A 24,592-nucleotide genomic window follows, 5' to 3' on the forward strand; every position below is an offset into this window, starting at 1 on the left:
CTTTGCTGCTGCACACGCAGTGTGATTCTGGTTTACTGCTTAACAATTATTTTGAAGATGGTCAAACCAAGACCTGTTTACTTTCTTAGCATTTCTAGTAACAGTTTTTTCTGCTAGCTCTTGCTAATCACAGTGTGTTTGTTGCTACTGATTCTTAGGACCGTAATCAGAAACTTTATGTTAGTAGGTAGCCAATGTTCAGAGGTCTGTTTTCCCTCTCGCCTTCAGTTCACTTATTGCATTTTTGTTTCTTTTCCTCCTTGTTGGTGTGCCATTTGTGAGTGTCAATAAATTGTTCATTTCACTTTACCTCCGAGCCTCCGTGTGGCGTCTGCATTTGAGTCCACTTACCTGTGTCTGGCCGCCCGGTCGTGACACTATCCCCACAAAGTGCATGTCTTTGGACGGTGGGAGGAACCCACGCAAACACGGGGAGAACATGCAATCTGCCATTTGTTAAGTACACAGTGGACGTAATGCAGTACTCTCTCATTCAAGATGCAACAATGTGTTTTTCATTTTTACATTGATCTAGAGGTTACTCTTATAATAAAATGACAATGAAATGTTCTTTATTTAGCTTCAAGTAAAATAAGATTTGCATTAAAAATGTTCAAATAATCAAATTTGAACATCAAACAAATTCAGACATCAACTAACGTGCTTAATGTAAAAAAAATTAGAAACTGTACTTTGACTTTCCATTTTCTTCTTTTCTTTAAATAGATTTCACATGTAAACCATCTCTTGGTCTGTTTGAAGCTGAAACTGTGGCACATGTGTCAAAAAACAGGCTTGATTTGTCTTTCCAAAGTCACATGATCACCGATTTCTGAAGCTTCATTTGGTACGTCACTGCTTCAGTACTTGATTCAGTGATTTACAAGGAAGTGAATCATTTGTGAGATTTGTTGTGTGTTTTGGTGATTTTGTGCGACAAGATATGACACGTAACCAATCAAGACAGGACTTTCTGTCTTCCATCTAGAAACGATATATTCCCAAATAAAAACCCAAATAGAATAACCTAATATGTGTTATATTTTTATTTTACCCATTTATCAGCAATTCAGCCCCCCAGGTGAAAAACATAAGAAATACATTAACCATATCTTATATTTTATATATAAATAGACCTGTGCCCTGGTTAATTACATAAGCACATGGAGGTAGGACCTCACAGCACAAACATTACTCCCAATCTGTTATAAGATTGTGTTGTACATTAATATCAGGAATCCTTTTTTTTCTCTATTATGTTTAAAAATGTCAAAAAGATACATACAAAGAGAAACCACACCCTGTACATGTTTAAACAAGGACAAATTATTCAGCAAAATTATTTATTTCTCAAATAGATTAAACATAATTTTTTCACAACCTAAAAATACACATTCAAAGTGCAAAGTTCAGCGGTAGACTGATATCACACAGAAGCTGTCAACTGAGCTCTGTAGAGTGGGCAATCATAATGAAACAGTTCAGGTCAATTTGTAGATTCAAGGTGTTATTCATACTGTAACGTTCTCAAAAACCAGACGTTCTGATTTCAGTTTGTCCGTTTATTCAGCACAGGCAACGGGCCGTTAACTCCGGGGAGAGTGCCCTCGTACAACCTCACCTCCAGCCCCGTACAGTCACACAACAACAAGGACCCCCCGCCCCTTCCTGCACAACCAAACATGTAACTTAAAGAAACACAGCGTGCAGAGACAACCAACCTGACTGCAACACAACATTTAACCATCGTTACACTGCCCCCCCAGCAATAAGTTCCTCGTCCCCGAGGGAACAACACAGTCTCTGAGGCGGGGGGGTAGTCTGCGTTCCCTCCTTGACCTCCTGAGCCCCTGGGGGGTACACAGTGCTTTGGGGCTTTGAGGTGGAGAGCTCGAGGGAGGGGAACGCAGCTCCAGCCGGGGGTCCCTCTGTGCAGGGTCATGGGGGCTCTGTACACGTCCCTCAGGGAAGGAGGGGAGGGACTGTCCTCTATAGGGGGCCATCCGGTCTCTGTGCAGCGCCACTTTCCTCCCTCTAGGAGGCAACTGCACCCTGTAAACAACTTCCCCCACTCGCTCCAGGACGCTGCAGGGCCCCACCCAGCTGCTATCCAGTTTAGGACACCGTCCTTTCTTTCTCTTTGGGCTGTAGACCCACACCAGCTCCCCAGCACGGAAGTGCCTCCCCTTAGTGGTGATGTCATAATTCCTCTTTTGGCGCAGGCCTGCCTTCGCCAGCTGCTCCCGGGCGTAGGAATGTGCAGAATCCAGCCGGTCCTGCAGCTTCCTTGCGTAGTCCCGGCCTGGTGGCGCCTCTGGCGCATCCGGGGGCTTCCCAAAAGCCAACTCGGCAGGACTTCTCAGCTCTCTCCCTAACATGAGCAGGGCAGGCGTACATTGGGTGGAGTCTTGCACTGCCGACCTGTAGGCCATGAGGGTAAGGGGAAGATGGTAGTCCCAGTCCTGTTGGTGTTCTGAGGTAAGGATGGCTAGCTGCCGGGCCAGCGTCCTGTTAAACCTTTCCACCAGTCCGTCGCTTTGGGGGTGAAGTGGGGTGGTGCGGGTCTTCTTAATCCCCAGGCGTTCGCACATGGCTGCAAATACCTTGGACTCAAAGTTACGCCCCTGGTCACTGTGGAGGGTCTCTGCTGTTCCAAAGCGGCTGAACATCCCCTCCACTAATACATCAGCAACAGTCTCAGCCTCCTGATCTGGGATGGCATATGCTTCCGGCCACTTGGTAAAATAGTCCATGGCCACAAGGACATAGCAGTTTCCTCTGTCTGTACGAGGAAATGGGCCCATGACGTCCACAGCTACTCGCTCCATTGGAGCTCCTGCTGGTTGCTGCTGAAGCTGAGCCCGGGACTGGTCCTGTGGCCCTTTATGCGAGGAACATGCATCACAGCTGCGGCAAAAGTCTTCCACATCCCTCCGCTGCTGACCCCAGTAGTAGCCCTGGCGGAGGCGGCGGAGGGTCTTGGAGACCCCAAAGTGGCCGGAGCCAGTGCTCCCATGGCAGGCTTCCAGCACGGCTGACCTCAGCGACCTTGGCACCACAACCTGCCACCTCTCCTCCCCTGTGGCAGGATCCTTCCAGGCACGCTCCAACACCCCCTCCTTCAGCCTGAGAGCTGTAAACTTGGCCCACACCCCCCTGGTACAGATGGAAAACCCAGTGACCTCATCCCAAAGGGGTCGCTCCTCCCTCTCCAGCCACTGCAGGACTGGCAGCAGGTCAGTGTCTTGTTCCTGCCGTGCCCTCCACTCCGCTGCATCCACCACCAGAAGAGCCCTGCAGGTGAGCTGTGTTGCTCCATCCATTGTTGTGAGTTCCCGCTCCGTCTCCTCTCGCTTCTCACAGTAACGGCAGCCAGCTGTAGCACATGGGCGGCGAGAGAGGGCGTCTGCGTTAGAATGGTGCGTCCCTGCTCTGTGCTCCACAGTGAAATTGAAGGCTTGGAGCTCCTCCAGCCAGCGAGCCACCTGTCCCTCTGGCTCCCTGAAAGACATCAGCCACTGGAGGGCGGCATGATCAGTTCTGATAACGAATGAAGTGCCACACAGGTAGTACTTAAAGTGTCTCACCCCTGCCACCACGGCCAGCAGCTCTCGTCGTGTGACACAGTAGCGCCGCTCACTCTTGTTCAGGACCCGGCTGAAGTACGCCACCACCTTCTCACCGTCCGGCCCAACCTGCGACAACACAGCTCCCAGCCCCATATTACTTGCGTCAGTGTCCAGGACAAAAGGCAGGGTGGGATCAGGGGGGGCGAGGACTGGGGACTCTGTCAGCGATCTGCGGAGAGTGTTGAATGCCTGCTGACAGTCCTGGGTCCAGATGAAGTCACGGTCCTTCTGCAGCAGGCGGAAGAGTGGTGCAGCTATAGAGGAAAAGCCCTTCACAAACCTCCTGTAATAAGACGCCAGTCCTAGGAAGCTTTTGAGCTGTTTCTGGTCCGCTGGTGTGGGCCACTCAGTAATGGTGTGAATTTTTTCCTCCAAAGTGCTGATGCCCTCATGACCCAGCTTGTGGCCCAGAAACTCCACCTCCCTCCTCATGAAGTGGCACTTGTCGGGGTGCAGTTTCAGGCCTGCAGCCGCCACCCTCCCCAACACTTGTCTCAGGGCAACCAGGGCAGCATCAAAGGAACTCCCGTGTACTAGAAGGTCATCCAGGTAGACCAGACACCGTTGCCGTGGGACACCAGCCAGCACACTGTCCATCAGCCTCTCAAAGGTAGCAGGAGCGTTACAAAGACCAAAGCTCAGGACTTTGAACTGCCATAGTCCCCTGTTGGTGCAGAAGGCTGTCTTCGGTCTGGACTCAGGGGACAGTGGCACCTGCCAGTAGCCACTCCGCAGGTCCAGGGTGGAGAACCAGGAGGATCCAGCTACTAAATCGAGAGACTCGTCAATCCTGGGAAGGGGGTAAGAGTCCTTTTTTGTCACTTTGTTGAGTGGTCTGTAGTCCACACAGAAACACATCCTTGGGCTGTTTTTCTTAGGCACCATCACCACAGCGGAGGCCCACGGGCTATCAGATGGCTCTATGATGCCCGCCTTCATCATTTCACCCAACTCTCTGTCAGCAGCCTCCTGATGAGCCAGGGGCAGGCGGCGGGGGCGCACTTTAATAGGCTGGGCATCCCTGGTCTCAATGACGTGCTCCACCAAGTGTGTCAAGCCAACATCACTTTCTTTCAGGGCAAAAATGTCTCTAAACTCTTTTAGTACCTGCCATAGACTCTCTTGCTGCTGTGGAGTCAGCCCCTCACAGTTCTTTGACCAGATGCTCCTCACTGCTGAGAGCCTCTCCTCCTCCCCCGCTTGCTGTTCTGCTGGCGGGTCTGCGGGGGTCTCCGAGGTGGAGGTGGACGCTGCGGCAGATGCTGGGCAGACCGGGGGAGGAATAAGCTGCACCTTCTTCCCATCAGGGAGTATGAGCAAGCCTTTGCCCAAGTCCAGTACACCACCAATGGCTCGCAAAAAATCCAGCCCAAGGATACAGGCGTCCTGCACGTCAGCCACCCAGGCAGCATAAGGCACACCGAGGTCCCCCACCTTAAACTGGAACACTCCCCTCCCTCTAATTGGGGCCAGATCCCCGGTCACAGTCTTAAGTCGCACAATAGTTGGTTGCACAGCAGCTCCGGTTGGGACGACATCGGGTCGGACCAGCGTTGCATTGGACCCCGTGTCCAGAAGGGCCATACAGGACACCCCCGCAATCATCACTGGAACGTGGCAAAAGTCGCCAACCTGGGTCCAGCCCACAGCGATGACCGCACCGGGTGGAAAAGGCGGTGGTGTGGGGATGTCGTTCTCCCTGGCCCGTGTACTCCCACCTACACGGGCCCGTGGGCGTTTCCCTGAACCGCTGCAAGCTTGGGGCACTGCCTGATGAGGTGTCCGACTTGTCCACATCCCCAGCAGCTCTGTGGTCGGCGGCGTGGGCCAGCCCGAGGGGAAGGTGACTGCAGAGAAGCCGTCTGATCCAAACTGCACAGGCCCGCTGGCATCTCCATCTGCTCCACAGGTGCTGACACAGCCCTCACCACATGTGTGTCATCAGCGCCCCCAGAGGATCCTGCAAGCATCTCCCTCTCCAACGCTAGCTCCAGGGCTGCACCGAGTGTGGCCGGTCAAGCAAGCTGAGTTTGCATACAGAGCTCTTTAGGGCTCAGGGCCTGCAGGAACTGGTCCCGAGCTAACTCCGCCTGCACTGATGGTGGCATGCTGTCATACGCCCTCCGGCAAAGACACTCGACCTCATGGGCCAAAATGTGAAGGGGCTCTCCCGGCAATCTGCGTCTGTTGTGGAACTCCGACCTCAGCAGCACCGGTTGGTTATACTGCCCGAAACGTCTCTGAAGTGCCCCAACCAGAGCATTAAAATCTCCCCTTTGCTCTTCGGTCAGCAGCAGCAGGCATGCAGCTGCATCCTCACACAGGCACAAAGCCAATTGGAGAGCTTTATGTTCCTCAGACCAACCAGCTGCAACAGCTAACAGCTCAAACTGTGCAATAAACACTTCCCACGGCGTCTTGCCGCTGAACTTAGGCGTTTTTATATTCGCGGCAGCTTGCTGGGCGCCGCCATGTTTGTTTACATCACGTGACGGCGCGCCAAGCGAGGTCGACTCCCTCCCGCCGGAATCGCGGCCACGGCGCGAAAAGGTCCCGAGCCTAGTCAAACCTGGAGAAAATCCAGCCTCAGCAGACAGCCGCAGTGCCGTTTCCCTCACTCTATGGGCAGGCGAGCGCGGACGGACCTCCCTCTCCTCCGTCTCCCTCTTAATCTTGTCCGGCAACATCCTCGTGTCTCGTGACGGTCAGCGTTGCCAGCAACAGGGTGTGGGGCGGTTTAGGTGGACGTTCTTCACTTCTGACACCAGTGTAACGTTCTCAAAAACCAGACGTTCTGATTTCAGTTTGTCCGTTTATTCAGCACGGGCAATGGGCCGTTAACTCCGGGGAGAGTGCCCTCGTACAACCTCACCTCCAGCCCCGTACAGTCACACAACAACAAGGACCCCCCGCCCCTTCCTGCACAACCAAACATGTAACTTAAAGAAACACAGCGTGCAGAGACAACCAACCTGACTGCAACACAACATTTAACCATCGTTACAATACTTTTGTCCACTAGATGTCACCAAAGACGACTATGTTGAAAAGGCTTCAATAAAGAACTTTTTTCTAAACAACTTCAGTGCATCAAAAAGCTTCATTTAGCCATCAACACTACCTCTTTTTCTCTTGATCTGTTTCTCTTACTTGTCCTTTCTCATGTTTTGTTTTCAAACACAATTTGATTGAAGGGTTTTTTTTGACTGAGTAGATTGTTCTGTGATTCTTCTGTGTATATGCATCAATTATATTAAATAAGAATGAAATGATTGTTTGAAATTATTTATGTTAAAGCTAAGTGCAAACTGAAAGGATTTGGTATCTACATATGAGATAAAATCAACATTTAAATGCCAGAGATTTTAAAAGATATTATCAATATCATTTTTAAGATGAGTTGATGTTTAAGTTGTTGATCGGTGCAGTCTGACAGAAGCAGCAGAATCTCCGGTGTTTTCATAGTTCACAGTACCATCATCTTCATCATTATGCACCTGTAAAAAACAATAAAATATACTTTAGATTTACTCTTTGAAATACTACTTTTGATGAGTTGTCTGATGTTTTATCTTGTCCTGTTAGTTATTTATTTAGTCTCAAAATTCTCAAAATTTCCCAATAAAACAATAACAGTAACTATAAAGGTTATAAGAGTTTCTGGAACATGGTTACACACATGTCAGTCTTATATTATCTTGTATCATTTGCACATCCAAAGTTAAAAAAAAAAAAAAATACCACTAACATGTTGTTTGCTCTGTGAAGTTATAACAGAGTGTTGAAACTCACAGTGTTTCCTTCCTTCTTTCTTTTTATTCCTGAAAAGACAAAAATCACAAAAGAGAGCTGAAATAATTTAAACTCCACGTTTATCAAAACTTTTCCTGTACAAAAGTTTCATCTGTGAATGTTCTCACCTTTGTCCACATGAGTGCTGCTAAACCCACAGACACAATGATGCATCTGAACAGAAAACCTGAAAACCATGAAACCATTTAGACTTCAGCTTTTTGTTCTGTGAAAAGAATAAATGTTTTCAATGTGATAAAAATAGTTTTATTTTCAAAATAAATGTTTAAGCCTGCTATGAATAATGATGATGAAATATATATCAGTTAAATGTGTTTAAAAAGCACTGAAAAATATATTTTTCATTTACATTTACATTTTTTTATTTGTTCGTATTAATTTTTCTTTCATTTAAATCAGACTGTCTGTAATGGAACAAAAATAATAAAGATATTGAAAAATTGATGTTGATCACGGTTCACAGAATTAGAGTGATCATCTGTTTTTCTACAGGAGAATCTGCCTTCCCTGACTCAGTGGTTTGGCTGTAACTTTGTGAGATCTCTTGCAAAGAGAGTGCTGCACCAAAAACTACATATAAATGTACCTGTCCACTGATTAAGTAATGCTTCATACAATTTGCATAACAAATTCAAAATAGTTACTGCTTAGCTAATTATGCAATTTGTTCAACTTAAGTCAGCTCAGCTGTAGGCTACGGAAGCGTAGAGCTGCCACCCAGGCAAAAGAAAAATAGAAGTATATCATGTTATAACGTGAAAAGTTTATTGTTCTAACAAGATACTTTTCATGTTTGCACAACATTATATCACGTTATTACAATATACATAATTATCAAGTTCGTACAATATAATTATCACGTTCATACAATATAAATATTATATTGTACGAACGTGATAATTATATTGTTTGAACAATAAAGTTTTCATGTTATAACATATCTTTTATTGTTCGAGCATGATATATTGCCGTAAAACATAGTGAAGTGGGTGACAGAGCAGATCAGAGTGCGAGAAAATGGCTCGTTTATTGGAATTAATTAAGTTCTATTTCATGCTTGGATTGAGGCATGGGGAGATTTTGCTGTTGTTGAGCAGTTTGGACAGTATTGTGATAAGCATGTGGACACTTAGAAGAAACCTAAAACGCATGGGACTGTACAGGAGAAAGAATGAGTCCGATCCGATTGAGGTGGCAGGATTTCTTATTGATCAACTGGAGGGACACGGGAGGCTCCATCAATATAAACTACACCACCTGAAGTGCATTCAGGCAGGTTATGTTGTCACACAGAGTACTGTGAGACATTTAAACATAAAATCACACTGTCTAAAACAATTCACGTTTAATAATTACTTTAAATTTTCCACAGTATCATGTGTCTACCACTGTTATTCTTGTTGTTGAGTATTTTCTGATAAACTCTGTTTTTCTGACTGTCACTGTGTGGTGCTTTTGGGTAACATGTTGAGCCAAGAGAAATGTGTTCTTTTACTGATATGAGATTTTTTAATTTTTAATATTTAACAGGAAGAGCTGCAGCAAGTTGCACATATGTGGAACACCCACATAATACGCAGAAGCAGAAATGCAGTTGCTCCAAGTGGACGTCCGATTCTCATGTACACCATCCCTCATCTCTTTGGAAGACAGGATCATTTGAAAGAGGTTTCTCGGGAGGCAGAGGATGCTTGTAAGCAAGAATGTCAACAGAGAGGACCTTATACCTGTGATGATACCGTTTTCAGCTTGTGTTGCCTTATAATGTCATGTCTTACTTCCACCAAGCACAGCAGATGAATCCATTGAACTGTATCTCTTCCTGAGAGCCTATATACTGAAGGACTTATAAACCTAAATATAATTGGGCTTTGGGAATTTTTACGGACATATTCTTTGGTACAATGTTTTATTTGTGCAATAAACAATAGAAAAGACAATTATTATTCTTAATTATTATTATTTTTATAAACTAAATTCTTCGAGTCTTTTTCTCAGCCCATTTGTTGTTTTTTGCATATGTTCTTTTTCTCTTAGAAACGAATGCCTCCTCATGATCAGGTTTCTTCTAACTTTCATTGATTCCCATCTTTTCCTTCAATTTTTCGAGCAATGAGTTTTTTCTTGATTCCTTAGTACTTGCACCACTGTTTTCCAAGCAGAACCGTCTGGCAGCTATCCGATCACCATATGTTGGGATGTAACCAGACAGGGTCTTGTCATCCATGAAATCAATCACTGTGGCATCAATCTGTAATAACAAAGATATTTATTATTATACAGAAGTACAAGGTATACCTGCTGCCACACCACATGAAGTACATCACTAAAAAAAATGTATGTACATTTAACATGTGTTTTGATAATTGTCTGTTATTATTTTAGTGGCAGCCATCAATATTTAGCATTTATTCTTTTCCTCTCTCTATGCCAGCAACATTAATCAGATTCTCTAACATGTCATTAATAGAAATGTTACAGTATATACAACGCCCACTTTTGAAAAAGTAAATTAGTATTCACGTATCTTTCAGTTGCACAGTGCACAAAGGGTTGAACTCATTGGTGTTTTAAATTGAAGCCAAATATCAATATAAACACACAGCCTGCTTAGTGGCTGCCCACTGCTTCACTTAGTGAATGGGTGAAATGCAGAGAAAAACAAGTAATTTTCCCACGGGGATCAACAAAGTATACATCATTATTATTATTATTATTATTATTATTATTATTATTATTATTATTATTACTAACAGGAGCGTGGGAAGACTCCAGAATCCACTCTGGCTGGAATCCGGTGGATACAGCAGTGTTTACAGGTAAGACCTTTTTTTTTTTTTTAAGACCATTTAAACGGACAGCATTTATAGAATGACTATTAAAAGTCAGCGAGTGTCAATAATGTTAATGTGGTTATGTTAGTAATACACCGAGTGCTAATATAACAGCTTTAAGATGCATTTGTAGATATTATTACGTGTTTTACCGTCTTTATGGTGCTAGCTTAAAGTTACGGTGTAAACGTTAGCTTATATTGTAGTAAAGCTGTTACTGTTTAAACAATGTTAGGACAGAAAGATTAGCTTCTGTCATGACTAATGAAGGTACTAGTTAATAAAGTTTCCAGTAAAGTGATTAATCGTCACCACAGATTGACAGTAAATATCCAGATTAGCTTCAATGCATCTATAATAAATATGTGCAAGTTTCAGTGCTTCGTTTAAACTGTATGATACTTATACTGACCCAGGATCAGTGTAAAATACAATCCTGTGTGAACAAAGCCTGGCTCCTTTAATCCTGCATGACAAACCTCAGGATGCAGGTTTATTGAGCCTCTTTCCTGTTGGCACACCTGTCACACCAAAGAGTCAGCTAGAAACTTACAGTAGCGTTTACATCATGTTGTAGCGTTCTAGCCTTCTGTCTCAGTTTTCCTAGTGTTTAAATCTAACTTAGTTTCTTGATTTCCCTCAGCATACTTCTTCTGCTCAGTTTGTTTTTGGACTCATTTCCTGTGTATTAAATGTTCTGCCTCACTAAAGAGGTGTGACAGTAGCACAGGAGTGTTTTCCTATTTCACAGCGCCTTCATCTTCATTACTGAGCACCTGTGAAAAACAACACAGCACACCTTAGAGTCCATCTTTCATTCTCTAGATTAATTTTCACATGCAACTGTGTATTCCTGTCATTTATTTTCTTCTATCTTTTGTAGATCTACAATTATAGAAAAACAAAACAAAACAAAAAAAACAAAGAACCAGAAAAACACTTTCCACACATTGTTTTACTCTGTAAAGTTAGAATGGAATTTTTGGTGTTTAAAGTCACAGTGTTTTGTTCCATCTGAGTGGGTGGGTGTGGAAAAAGGTGTGGGAAGGTCAAACCAATGTGAGTGGTGTTGAGATGTTGTGTCTCATTTTAGATGACCTAAATATGTTACGTGATAGAAGGAGACAAGGTCTCACTGTGGTTTCACCTGAAACCTCTGGTGGTATTGACCCACGCCTTTTTTCAAGCCTTGACTCATGTGATGACGCACATCATTATTGACCCTCATAAGGAACAATACCCACTAGTGTTTAAATATCTGGGACCCTCAATCTTTTGGTTAAAGTCCAGTCACTTTTGTTTCCAAACTCCTTAGACTGACATGACCTGGGTAATGAGAAGCTACACAGACAGTACAGAGTGTCCACAACTATGACTTTATCAATATTAATTTAATCTATGATATTTTTTACATTTCTTTTTTCATGACAAACTCTTTTTACACACACATTTCCTTTCTGAAGAAGTGGAAGAAGACAATGTTTAACAAAGTGACATCTTGTAATTTTTTAATACTTTATTACAAGAACTTGTAGAGAATTTAAAGAAAATCTACAGTAAAAAACGATTGCTGGCTGCACTGCCTATGTAAAAAGTCAGAGAGAACCTTATCATTCTCAAGGTATGATTTGTTGAGAAACATCTTTATTCTTTTGCTTGTTGAACTTAGAGTGCGTTTCTGGGATCAGTTGGAACTCGAGTGGAAGAGGAGGAAGTTTTCACAGTGTCACCTTGATCTTCACCACAGTCCTAGAGGGAAGAAAGCACAAGAACGTGAATGTCACAGAGAGAAGGCTAAAATAATTAATTGAATCAACACAGAAAAAAGTTACTCATTTCAAAACTTTTATACTGTGAAAATGACTTTCAAAGTGTAAAAAGAACTGAAACATGACGAAAACCAAGAAACTATTTGAAACTGCGATATTGACTAGAAATTTTAAACCCTGAAATAAAACTGACAGTCATCATTATCTGTACTTGTATTTGGTTTTATCTCATTTATATGTCCACATTTTATATGAACAAATACTTTTTTACTCACAGTGTTTTCTTCCATCTGTGGCATGTTCCCTGAAAAGATAAAAGCATCACAGAGAAAGTTAAAGTTCATCTTCAACTATAAAGTTTCAGCTTCATACAACCCAAATTTCAAAGACGCTGGGACACTGTGTAAAATGTAAGTACATAAAAGCATAATGTAATATCTAGAAATTTCTTCAGAACATTGAAAAATATTAGCTCATTTTGAACATGACAGCAGCAATATCCCTCAAAATAGTTGGGAATGGGCAATGCGTGGACTAAGTGGTAGTAAAATGAGCCCGGTTTGAGAAAGTTTTGCAACATTACGGATTAACGTGAAAGACGTCCATAACATGATCGGGTATGAAAAGTGCAAAAAGTGATGCAGACTTTCACTGAAGTAGAGATAGAAGCTGACCAAGCTGCTTTCTGTAGATCTTCAAGGATACAGTGCACCTTCTGGCCTTTTCTATACTTCTCTGCGATGGGCCGCTGAAGGGGAGGCGGACGTACCTGAGGCGTAATTGCGGATGCTGCTCAGGTGCATCCACCTCTCCAGCAGCGGCACCTCAGAGCACGCCCTGCCACATTCTCCATCAGCACTTTTAAAGTAAGCAAACATTGTGTCTGTAACACTTTACTTCTGTCATGGAAAATACTGCAAGTGTCGCTGAGAAATCATTGTTAACACAGTTTGCTGTGTCATCCACACATGCAGGTTACAGCAGCATGGCTTTATAGTAGAGCTGCTGAAGGTGCTGAACTGGCCTGTCAGCTAAATACGACAAGGAAGACCCAGGACTGCTGATTCTGTATCAGCCAAAATTCATCAGTATTCCTCCCCCAAAAGTCCAACTTGGGCTCCTCAGCTCCCAGGCTGTTGTTAAAAGAAGAGGAGATACTAAACAGGGTTAAACATGGCCCTGCCAACTTTTTTGAGAGGTGTTGGTGCCTTTCAAATGATAAAAAATGATTTTTTCCTAAAGTGATACATTTTCTCCATTTAAAGATGTGATGTTTTCTATGTTTGATTGAGACTAAAACGTGGTTTTTAATGTTAGTTGCATTCAGTTTTCATTTATATTTTACACAGTGTTTAACATTTCTTTTAATGTAGTAAAAAATTATCATATGTGAAAGTTCTGACCTTTTGTTTTTGTCCATGTGGTGACTGTAACAAATGTTATTAAGAGTCCTGCTAAACTCGTACACACAATGATGTATCTCAGCAAATACCGAGAATCTGAAAACATACAAAGAAAAAAAATCATATAATTACATTACATGTTCATATATGATATCATATAATACATATGGCATCTACTACAGCAGAATATGAGAATTTTTTCACCCGCAGTGATGTGTCATCCATACATTCAGACAAAAAATGTTAAAAGATGAGTGAATCAGTTGGTACCTTCTTGTTTTGCTTCATTATTGCTGTTTGAAGATACACTGATTGTTGTCCTTGTTCCATATTCAGCTGATAAAAATGCCCAAAAAGTGCACGGTGAAAACATTTAAACAATAGAGGACAAAGGCTGATGTGATATTTAAAGATTAAAGCTTTAAGCAAATCAGTTATTTTGTGTGATTACAGAAGTCCTTACCTGCTATCACACATGAGGAATGGAGTCTGAAAGGAAACAGCTGCTCTTTCTTATTATAATCGATGGTTGCTTTGCACTTCAGTGACTTATAAAAACGTGACTCAACGTGAGATGATGTAAAAGTCAGAGTGGTGGAACAGTAACCTGGTTTTATCTCTATGTCTGAAGGTTGTTCCTCTTTACCCTCATATAGCCACTCCACTCTGTGTCTGCAGTAGTCATATGAGAACACACAGCAGTACAAGCTGACTTCATCGTTGTTCTTATGTTCAATCACTGGTGAAAATAGAGAGAATTTAGGGTAATAATAAATACATCACAATAATATGCACTGTTGTAATGTTTGGATTCGTTTTTGTCAATATACAGTTTGAGTGTAAACATTAAAATGCAAATACTCACTGATGATAACAGACAGATGAACCTGAAAGTCTGGACCTCGCTGTAGTCCAGATTTGTTGAACTGTCTGCAGGTGTACAGACCAACATCCTCAACTGTGACCTTCTTTATAACCAGAGAACAGTTCCTGCTAACACTGAGTCTGTCTGATTTAGCTTGAAGATCATTTACAGTCTTTCCAAGAATAACCAGCTCTACTGCTTTCTGGTTTCTCGAACCACTGAAGAACCATGTTGTACTGGTACATTCATGTTGAGCATGTATCTCATTTTTACAAGGCAAAGTGACTTCATCATCACCAACAGGGAATAAGGACAAAGTGTGCCCATTTGCTACTACCCAGAAAAGAAAGAGACATGAGAAGATAAACTGTAAATAAGTAGATAAAATGTCTATAATCAATTTTTAATGCATCAGAACTCTTGTGCGTCTCATTTTGGAGTCAAATAAGTTGCAAGAAACACCACAGTTGAAGGCAATGAGGCAATGTTAGTAGCATTAATGCATTTATACATTCAGTTTATATTCATTTTGATCTTACCTCTCAACTGAAGCATCAATATCAGTATTGGCAACATTTTAGCGCAGTACAGTACAGCCATCATGCCTTGGTCTTTGTCTTGGTCTTTGCTTTTGCTCTCAAGGTTAGAAATGAGTCAGTCTCAACGATGCCGTGTCCCCTTCCTGGTTACTTCCTCAGAGTAATTTCCATCCCCTTTTCTCTCAATCAATTAATTTAATGCATACTTTTTGAACTAAAACACATGAGTACATTTTTTTAAAACATTTTTAGTTTCAGTGCAAGTGAAAGTGCACATGAAAAGAGTCACACAGTTGTCCTGAATTTGAGTCTTGATTGCATGAATTAAAAAATGGTGACAAGTAAGAGCACAGATAAAATCTATTTGTGGTTTGAGACCTGTTGGTTTCACACCTATGACGTTTTTTTTCTTCTGAGAAATGAAGGGGAAGTGTTTTGGTGAGCATTTGCTACAACAACAACAGAGCTCAGGGTATAATTTGAAATCATATTATTCTATTTATTTCTGTCCTATTCATTCTACTATACACTAGCCACAGTTAAAGTAAATGCATTTTATTTATTTATTTTTTTAGAAACAAATGTTAGTGCTCAGTAAAAACTAAGCTGTCTAAATGGAAACAAAGTAAAAGTAGAAGGGAGATGAAAGAACTGGAAGTGGTCGTGTGTGTGTGTGTGTGTGTGTGTGTGTGTGTGTGTGTGTGTGTGTGTGTGTGTGTGTGTGTGTGGTGTCTGAGAAAGAACAAAAACACAAATGATAATGTTTAAGTTATCATTCGCAGACAATGTACTCTGTCAACACCACAGACAGATATTTTTTTTCTCCATAAATGTTTTACAATCCTTCCTTGTCAAAAACATGCAGACTACTGTCATGGTATCGTCTCTTCTTTTGAAGACGTGCTGTTTGACCCCTTTGCAAAGATTTGATCTCATGCTGCTGAAAATATTTTACATGAAGAGATTTCTGTCTCTGCAAACATGAAGATATGATTCAACCCACTGCAGAAAAGTGCCCTTATTTACTATGGGATGCTCTTATTTCTGTAATAAAATATGGTCACCAATATCAAATGCTGCACTGAGGTCAAGCAGAACGGGCCCAGAAATGAGTCTGCTATCAGAGGTCATAATAAAGATCATTTCTAACCTTCACTGTTGTTGGTGGAATATTGCTCTTCCTGTACTTTGAGAAATTCTGTCTGAAAGTTAAAAACAACAACAACATTCCTCTGATCATTGCTTTCTTTGGTGTTAGGCTGCTTTTCTCTACATCACTCGCTCTTTCCCATGCTGTCAATCTTAATACTGTCATCAAGGTCCAATCATCTGCTTGCCTGCCTTCTTTGGGCCAATCAGCCCATAGTTTAAATCTGTGCTCCCTGTCATTCCCCCTTTCTGATTCTTACTCATGAAATCCACCTCCTGCACCTCACAGACACCTCAGTCAGAGCTCCATTCAAGCCTCAGTCCTCATTTTTACCACCACCAGTGTCTACACTCTAGGAGGCCCTGTCCTAAATCCTATTACTGCTGGGATTCGATTCTGCCATAATGAGTCATGTCATGATCCTGGGTTTTGTACCCAGCATTTTTTTGTTTTGGACCCTAACCCTCACCTGCATTTTTCTTCTATCTGGTGACTACCACAGCAGTTATTAAGAGTCCTGCTAATCCCACAGGAACAATAATAAACCATAACTGATCTGGAAGGAGTAGCAAAGTATTTTAACGATGATATTGAATTCCTCCACCAACTATCACTGATATTCAAACCTAAGACTTCAAAAGAAGAGACGATTCAGTCTTGACTAAATGATGCTTTCCAATACACCTGATACACCTCATACAGCCACTCCACTTTGTGCCTACAGTGTCCAAAGCCAAATACAGTGCAGTTCAACATGACCTCACCATTGTTCTCATATATGGTGACTAGTGAAGATGGAGACATGGAAAGAGAAAAACAACAGCATTAATTTCATCACATAATTGCTGTAATGTTTCAGCTGAAAACACAATAATGTAAATTCTCACTGTTGATAACAGACAGATCAGCCTAAAAGTCTGGACCCTGTTGTTGTCCTGATTTGTTGAACTGTCTGCAGGTATAACGACCAACATCCTCAACTGAGACCTTCTTTATGACCAGAGAACAGTTTTTCTTTTTAACTTTCAGTCTATCTGATTTAGTTTTGGTATCTTTGTGAATCTCGCCCTTTTCAAAGAGTGTTGTTGTGCTTCTTGAATCACTGAACAGCCAGGTAGTACTGTTACATTTATACTGATTGTGTATCAAATTTTTACAAGGCAGAGCAACGGTATGTTCAGCTCTGACAGCATAAATAGGTGAATATTGCTCAGCTGTTCCTGTTAAAAACAAAACAAAATAGTAAAACGTGAAAAATTATCTGTGCCGTGCTAATAAATGTGATGTTTATAATGAGAACTAAGGTTAAAAAGTAAAATGAAATATAAAGCACAAGTTCCTCAACTACACTAATCTGCTTATAGTCTAAACTGCATTTATATTCTCTGTGTAGATATGTTGCATAGCCCAGCTTTGAGATATTTTACATTTAAAGGAATACTTTTAGTTAAACATTATTTTCTTTTTTGAGTTGTTCAATTAATAGTGAGTTTAAAACTTGGACACATCTCAGTGTTTCTCTGCACAGACCACTGAATACATCCTGCTGCAGCCTGAAGGCAAAGTTTGATGTGAATGCTAACCTCCATCATACAGGCTGATCGGTCAAGGAAGACAACCGCTGATCTCTTGTTGATGTTGGCAGTGTACTGGAGGGTGTTGCCAACCTATGGCACAACCTATGCACGGTGTTCTGTTCACTGTGTTCTGTTAGTGGGACACTGGACTACCCCCACCCCCAACACACCACCTCCACCTAAGGTGCCCCAGGCTCCTTTTGCCCATAGCTGAGACTGCTGGTCAGACTTTGCATCCGGTGGCAGGATTCTATTACACCCAAAATGGCAGTTGTCCTGGTCCTGTCCCCAAAGAGCCAAAACAGACATCATGATGATCTTATTGCTGACACATTAACACAGCAGAAGTTAAGATCAGTTTCATCTAGGCAGTGCCAGGCTACTCATTGTGGAAAGAATGTAAACAATCATACTTTTTTCTATTTTAAGTTTCTTACTGTATTCTTAACATAAATCAGCCTGGAATTTATCTAAATGGAACCTTTACTGAAGCTCTGAACCTGAGACTGAATTTTGTGTAATTTCTATACAAAATTATATCAGTTCTTAAGCTTAACATAAGAATGCTTTACAAACATTCAGAGATGAAGACTAAGGAGCTTGGAAAGAAAAGCGTCTGGACTTCTTGAGTTGCTTGAAGACGTGTGTTGCTTGAAGATGTGTGTTGCTGGGTCTTCAGAAGAAGCCATTTACGTCCACTGTGAGCGACCATCTTTGAACAGAGGCGGTGGTTTACGACACCAATTGTCTGCCATCTATAATCCAGTTTTGAGATCCCTTCCCAGACGCCTTAACGCCCACTCACATCCTGGGCCATCTGACCTCAGGAAATCACATGATAGGGTGGGGCCAGGTTTCACAATGAGCTCACCCGAAACTCCGGCTGATTGGGACCCACACCCGCTTTCACACCTTGGCTCATGTGATTAGGTAGAGGATCATCAGGGGGTCCTTTGTCCCCCTTTGGGGGGGAAACTCCCACTAGGTTTAAATCTGGGACCCTCCACCACTGACCCTTAGAGCTGAAGAAGCTTCTCGGATGAGAGGTGAAACATCTTCAAGCAACTCAAGAAGTCCAGACGCTTTTCTTTCCAAGCTCCTTAGTCTACGATGACCTGGATGACTTAGAACCTTCACAGACATTCAGAGATGAACTTACATATCCAATCCAGTAATTTAGGTCAGGATCGGAGCAATACTGACACTGCATATCGGATCATTCCATCCCTAATAACAACATGATAATGGAATAGGATTATGAATGATATGCTTAAGACATGTAACAGAAATTAAATTTTGCATGGAGTAATAATTCATGATGGTATAATTTTAAGCAAAAGGTTTACTTTTTAGACATAAGAATGTCAACTTTTTAGACAGCTGTTTATGTCTGTGTGTGTGTCAGCTTATCAATATATTTCTGATTACTCCTTCGCTTCCTGGGTGCCACCATCACCCAGGACCTCAAGTCGGAGCCCACCATCACCTCTGTCATAAAGAAGGCCCAGCAGAGGATGTACTTCCTGACGCAGCTGAAGAAATTCAACCTGCCAACACGGACAATGATGCAATTCTACACTGCAATGATCGAGTCCATCCTCACATCCTCCATCACCATGTGGTATGCTGGAGCCACCATCAGAGACTGCAGCGTGTTGTACGCTCTGCTGAGAAGATGATTGGCTGCGGACTCCCATCTCTGCAGGACCTGTACACCTCCAGAACACTGGGGCATGCAGCTGGGATCACAGCTGATTCTTCTCATCCTGGATACAGTCTGTTTGACCTGCTCCCCTCACGCAGGAGGCTGCAGTCCATTCGGACCAGAACCTCGTGCCATAAGAACATTTTCTTCCCTTCTGCTGTTGGACTCATGAACAATAACTATAAGACTGTTCCCACCACAAATACATGACCTCTGCTGTGTTCTCTACATCTGTTCAATTTTTGCACTGATCATCACCTGCATTCATGTATATATCAATCTGCTCAGTACTTTTAATTTTAATGTTTGTCTTATAGTATGTTTCGCACTTCACATCACCTTGTTTTCAGATTGTCAAGCACTCTGCCACGACACTCTAAAAACATCTGGCCTGTCTTCCGAGAGTTGGACCTCCCCAAGTAGCCTCTGTCTGCAAATGCTTTGCACCCAGCTAACATACCACAATACCCACGATGCCTTCTGGCCAGTGTGCAAGGGAGAGCCAATCTTGTTCTCTACAAGAACTAGATCTCATTTTCAATTCCTACATTTGAATATACTTTCCTCAGCTACCATTGGATATAATGTATTATCTTACTTATTTTGTATTTCTTGATTTTATACTTTTGGTATAATCTTTGTTTTTGTCTGCTATCTGTACCTGAGCTGTGGTAACGCACAAATTTCCGTGGGATCAGTAAAGTCTTACCTTATCTTATCTTATGTTATCTTTCATTCAGTTATTCTAGTTTATTTCAGTTATGCTTATCATTACCTCAATCCCACATCAACATCCATTTTAAGAACATTTTCCTAAACTCAGTTACATGGGAATACTTTTTGTCACTTTTCTCTTCAAAACTCTGTTTGCTAAACACATCATACTCAATATGATTTGTTTTATTAAATCATACATGTTGAAGTCAGACAATATCTAAATATTTCCTTAGTCATTCTGACCATACACCAGGAGCCCTAACAACACCTGGGCTGTGTCTCATTTTTGCATTCCCCATTGGTACAAACAACCCCACCACAGAAACATATACGCATACACCAAATCACAGTAAAAGTCAGAAGGTCAGGACTCAGGTATTTAACATTTCAACATTATCAAATTGCATTTATCATTCATCCTATTAATCAGACTTTGATCATATTTCTGCTCAGTAAAGAAAGATGATTTACTATTAGCAATGCAATGAGATGTAAGCCGGAAGGACTTTCAAACCCACCTTTCTTAACAATATCAAGAAAAATTAAGCAGAAAATTTAAGCAACTGTGAGAAACAGTGCATTGTAAATTCACTAGGTGAAACCAACTCTTAGAAAACAGGTACTCATCAGATGACTGTGAGGAAATTTTCTCATAATTAACATGCACAAAACAAAGACATTATTTTTAATTTGAAAGGAATGTAGTTAAAACACAAAGTTAAATACAGGGTTTTTTTCCCAAAATATTACTTGTGCAGTGTTTAAGATGTGCTGCACTTTTCACAATTCCTTAGACTTTATTAAACCAAAGGCAGAAAACGATGTTAGAACATTACATGGCAGTGTGCAAGTATGACTATTTGTGAAACACTGCTAACACTTCTGTGTTGTTCCTCTTTTAATTTTTATGAGAATAGTTTAGCAATTGCCCCACCAAGCACTTCAAATGGTTTTAGAAAATAAAACAGTGGATTAAAGTCTTCAGCTCTTTGTCTTGCATGATTTTCATATCTGTCCTGTATCTTGTCTTTTTCAGCCTGCAGTTTCTTTGCATACTCTCCCTCTAGCTTATCTAAATCTCTCTTTGCTGCCTCTCTCTCTCTCTCCCTCTCTGCTGCTCTCTCCTCCTTCTCTCTTTTTCTCTCCTCATTCATCTCCTCCTTTTCTCTCTTCCTCTCCTCTTCTATTTCCTTCTTCTCTTTCTCTCTTTCAGCCTGGAGTCGGTCATGGATTTTTTGCATCTCTTTCTGATATTTTTCCTGTATTTCCCTCTCCACTTCCTCCTTTTCTTTACGTATCTGTTCTTCTTTCTCTTTCAGGATCTGTTGCTTTTTCGCTTCGATCTCCCTCTCAGCCTTTTGAAACATCTCATTGGTGTAGTGGCTTCCCCCATTTTTTTGGACGATATGTCTGATTTTCTGGATAAGTTCAGTGACCTGAGATTGATCTTCGAGCTTATTATTAAAGACATGGTACTGACCATTACATTTGGCCACAAGAAACTGCAGGTCTGAGCTTTCTCGTATGAACTCTTTAATTGGGGTCCCTTCAAGGGCATCCCCATGTGTAAACAGAACCATGCTGTATTTGTCAGCATCCCTGCCAAAGATTTCTTGAATCCTTTGGACTGCTTGTTTTTCCTCTTCAGTGTATCTGTCCAGTTTGATGACCACCAGGAAGATATGGGGTCCTGGAGACGCGTAGGAGATGCACTGGCTTATATCTTTAGTTGTTTTATCATTGTCAAACCTGGTGTCCATAAGGCCCGGGGTGTCGATGACAGCAACTCGCTGCCCATCCACAGTACCTTTGCCTTTAGAACAGTCTACAGTCATTGACTTGGGACTCAACTTGGATTCAAAGCAATGTCGTCTCAAGATGGTGTTTCCAGTAGCACTTTTTCCAATTCCAGTCTTCCCCACCATCACAATCCTCAGTTCTTCTTCATTTGCACTTCTTAAACCTGCGTACGGTAATGTGAGAGGTTGAATTAGGATCTTCACTTAGGTTTTAATACTGTTTACCCATTTTTGATATAAGTATGCCTGTTTGGAACACACCTGTTGAAAACTGACTTAATTTAAAATATATAAATATATATTTTTAATTTTCATCAACAACTGTTAACACACTTTTTTTGCAACTTGAATATAATCCTCTTGGTCACAAATGGCCTGGTAGGCATTCAAAGGCTAATTAGAAATCTATAGTGATTGTTGTGAAGTAGCTATGAAGGAAAAAGGTTCTTGGTGAGGCCTGGGCCTTCTCTGTGGAGTCTGGATGTTCTTTCTGTGCCTGAATGTGTTGCCACCCAGAATATAAAGGTATGGATGTTAGATTAATTTGTTTCTTAAATTGGCCATGGTTATAAGGTAAATAAAGTGCTTTAAAACAGAGTGCTGTATAAATGTCTAGTTTAAATGTGGTAAGTATGACTAGAAAAGTGTTACGTAAATGTGTGTATATTTACATTCATGTAGTTTTCTAGCAACTACTACTTTTCTACTACTACTACTTTTAAAGTGACCCAACTACCAGTAGAATGTAGAGAACAGAACATTTTTATTTCAGAATTTTAAAACCGTGGCTGCTTCTCTCAAGTCTAGAATGATTTGTCTGTAGAGGCTGTATCATAACTAGAGATGGCACGATACCACTTTTTTATGTCCGATACCGATATGAATTTGGATATCAGCCAATACCGACATGAATCCAATATATCTATCTATTTTTTAAACTGTTTTTGGATAAGTTCATACTCAAATTTAAAAAGGCAAAAGACTAAGCTATTCTCTTATACTTACATGAAATAGACTGCACCCAAAACATTGCTCAGTTCAACAATGCTTATCTCTTTATTTAAACCTTACCACCATTTAGCTGTCACCAGTATCCAAACATCCATCCTGAAAGTACGCAACATTATGCAGAACTTTAAAAATATATAAAGTAACATTCAAGTAATTAACAATGCAACTTTATCCAGAATTTTAAATCTAAAAGTATTTAAAGTAACATTCAAATAAATAAAAGTGCAACTTTATGCAAATTTGAAAACCCCTTTGGTATTGAAAAAAATAAGTGTAATCTTAGCAGACAAAGCAATTGCTCTCCAAACCCTAAAAAAACAACAACAAAAAACTCCAATGACATTCTCTATTGTCATAACTTTTTTTTCACTTTAACGTGAGAGGTAGGTTCTTCTTCAGAAAGATCAACATTTCAATCTTCTCAGCTGTCAGACTGCTTCTCCTTTCATTAATAATAATTGAGGTTGTACTGAAGAGTCTCTCGCTCTCCACACTTGTTGTAGGTGCACAGAAAAATTTAGCTGCTGTAGAAACCAGAGTGGGAAATCTAAGTTTGTTGACTTGCCAGTACAGCAGTGGATTGTGTGAGCGTTGAATGGTTGGCTCAATAAGGTAAGTTTGCACTTCAATGCGTGCACTTGTCGTGGCTAAGTGAGGAGCAGGATCTAGAGTGTTGAAATCTTCTTTACTGGCTCCAAGACTGCTGAACATGATACTGAATATCGGATCGGTCCATCTCTAATTATAGCCCGTTAAATTCAGCCATGACAAACCATCACAGCCAGAGCCTCACCAATGGGTTGACCAATACTATCTGTCAGTATTAAATATTTACAAATAAACTGGTCATGGCTAATTAACAAAAATGTATAAAAGTAAAGAGGGGGTGGAAGAAACACACTTTAACTCCAGTGTGTTATGAATGGTGATGTTGCATAGCTTGTCCACCAGAGGGAAATCTGCAACTTCTCTGTTGGCACCAGGGTTGAGTCAGTAACATCAACCAGCTCATCCCAGCAGAATGTAACAACGCGTAAGAGAGTAACCGCCAAGTTGTCATAATAAAATATGTTTATTTTTTAACTCCACTGTCATTTTATTAAGAGCCCACAATTAAATACACATAAAAAATGTTGGATGACTCGGTTTTGTGTGCCTGAAGGAACAAATATCATATATCAGCTTTTTAAATCAACAAATACTGGTAACAATATCAATTTTTTTAAATCCCAGATCCAATAGACTCTTGTTACAATATTAGAAAATAACTACTATTACTGATATCATGACTTACCGAAAGTGCTCCTGTCCATGTCTATGTTCAATAGTGTATTATAGATTTTTCAGCTGATTCTTCAGTAGAGTGAGAGGCTCAGACTTTCAGTGCTGCAGCTCTTTTATTCCTACTGTATGACCTAAACCACACCCACAAATAACTACAGTGTACTGGCAGTGACTGAAATTCAAGTAATATTCAAAAGTGTCTATGTTAACAAATACAGCAAGAAATAGTTTTTCTGAATATTGGTTTGTCATAGTTATCATATTTTAATTGTTGATTTCTTTTAATGACTCAAGTAATCATTAGGTTAAAACTATTGTTGTGTTAATGAAATATTGAAACTAGAGTTTGGTGTGCTCTATCTAGTGAATTAAGTAGGTGGAGGTTTAATATAATCAGTAAATGTAATTATATTCATAGGTCTTTTCTATAACACGACAATAGTGAAATTTGACACTGGAGCATTGTTCCGTCTTCCGCTTCTACAGGCCCCGCTGGT

At 41.3% G+C, this 24,592-nt stretch overlaps 1 protein-coding gene across 1 annotated transcript; it reads right to left on the minus strand.

The window, feature by feature from the left end:
- Positions 1-20,906: 20,906 nt before the first annotated feature.
- Positions 20,907-24,124, minus strand: LOC134642719 (GTPase IMAP family member 4-like). The gene is made up of 2 exons (XM_063494670.1): positions 24,106-24,124; positions 20,907-21,964 (listed from the first exon to the last, which is right to left on the minus strand). The coding sequence occupies exons 1-2, from the start codon at positions 24,122-24,124 to the stop codon at positions 20,907-20,909; spliced, it is 1,077 nt and encodes a 358-aa protein (XP_063350740.1).
- Positions 24,125-24,592: the final 468 nt, after the last annotated feature.

The sequence above is a fragment of the Pelmatolapia mariae genome, linkage group LG15, assembly GCF_036321145.2.
Source record: "Pelmatolapia mariae isolate MD_Pm_ZW linkage group LG15, Pm_UMD_F_2, whole genome shotgun sequence".
NCBI lineage: Eukaryota > Metazoa > Chordata > Actinopteri > Cichliformes > Cichlidae > Pelmatolapia > Pelmatolapia mariae.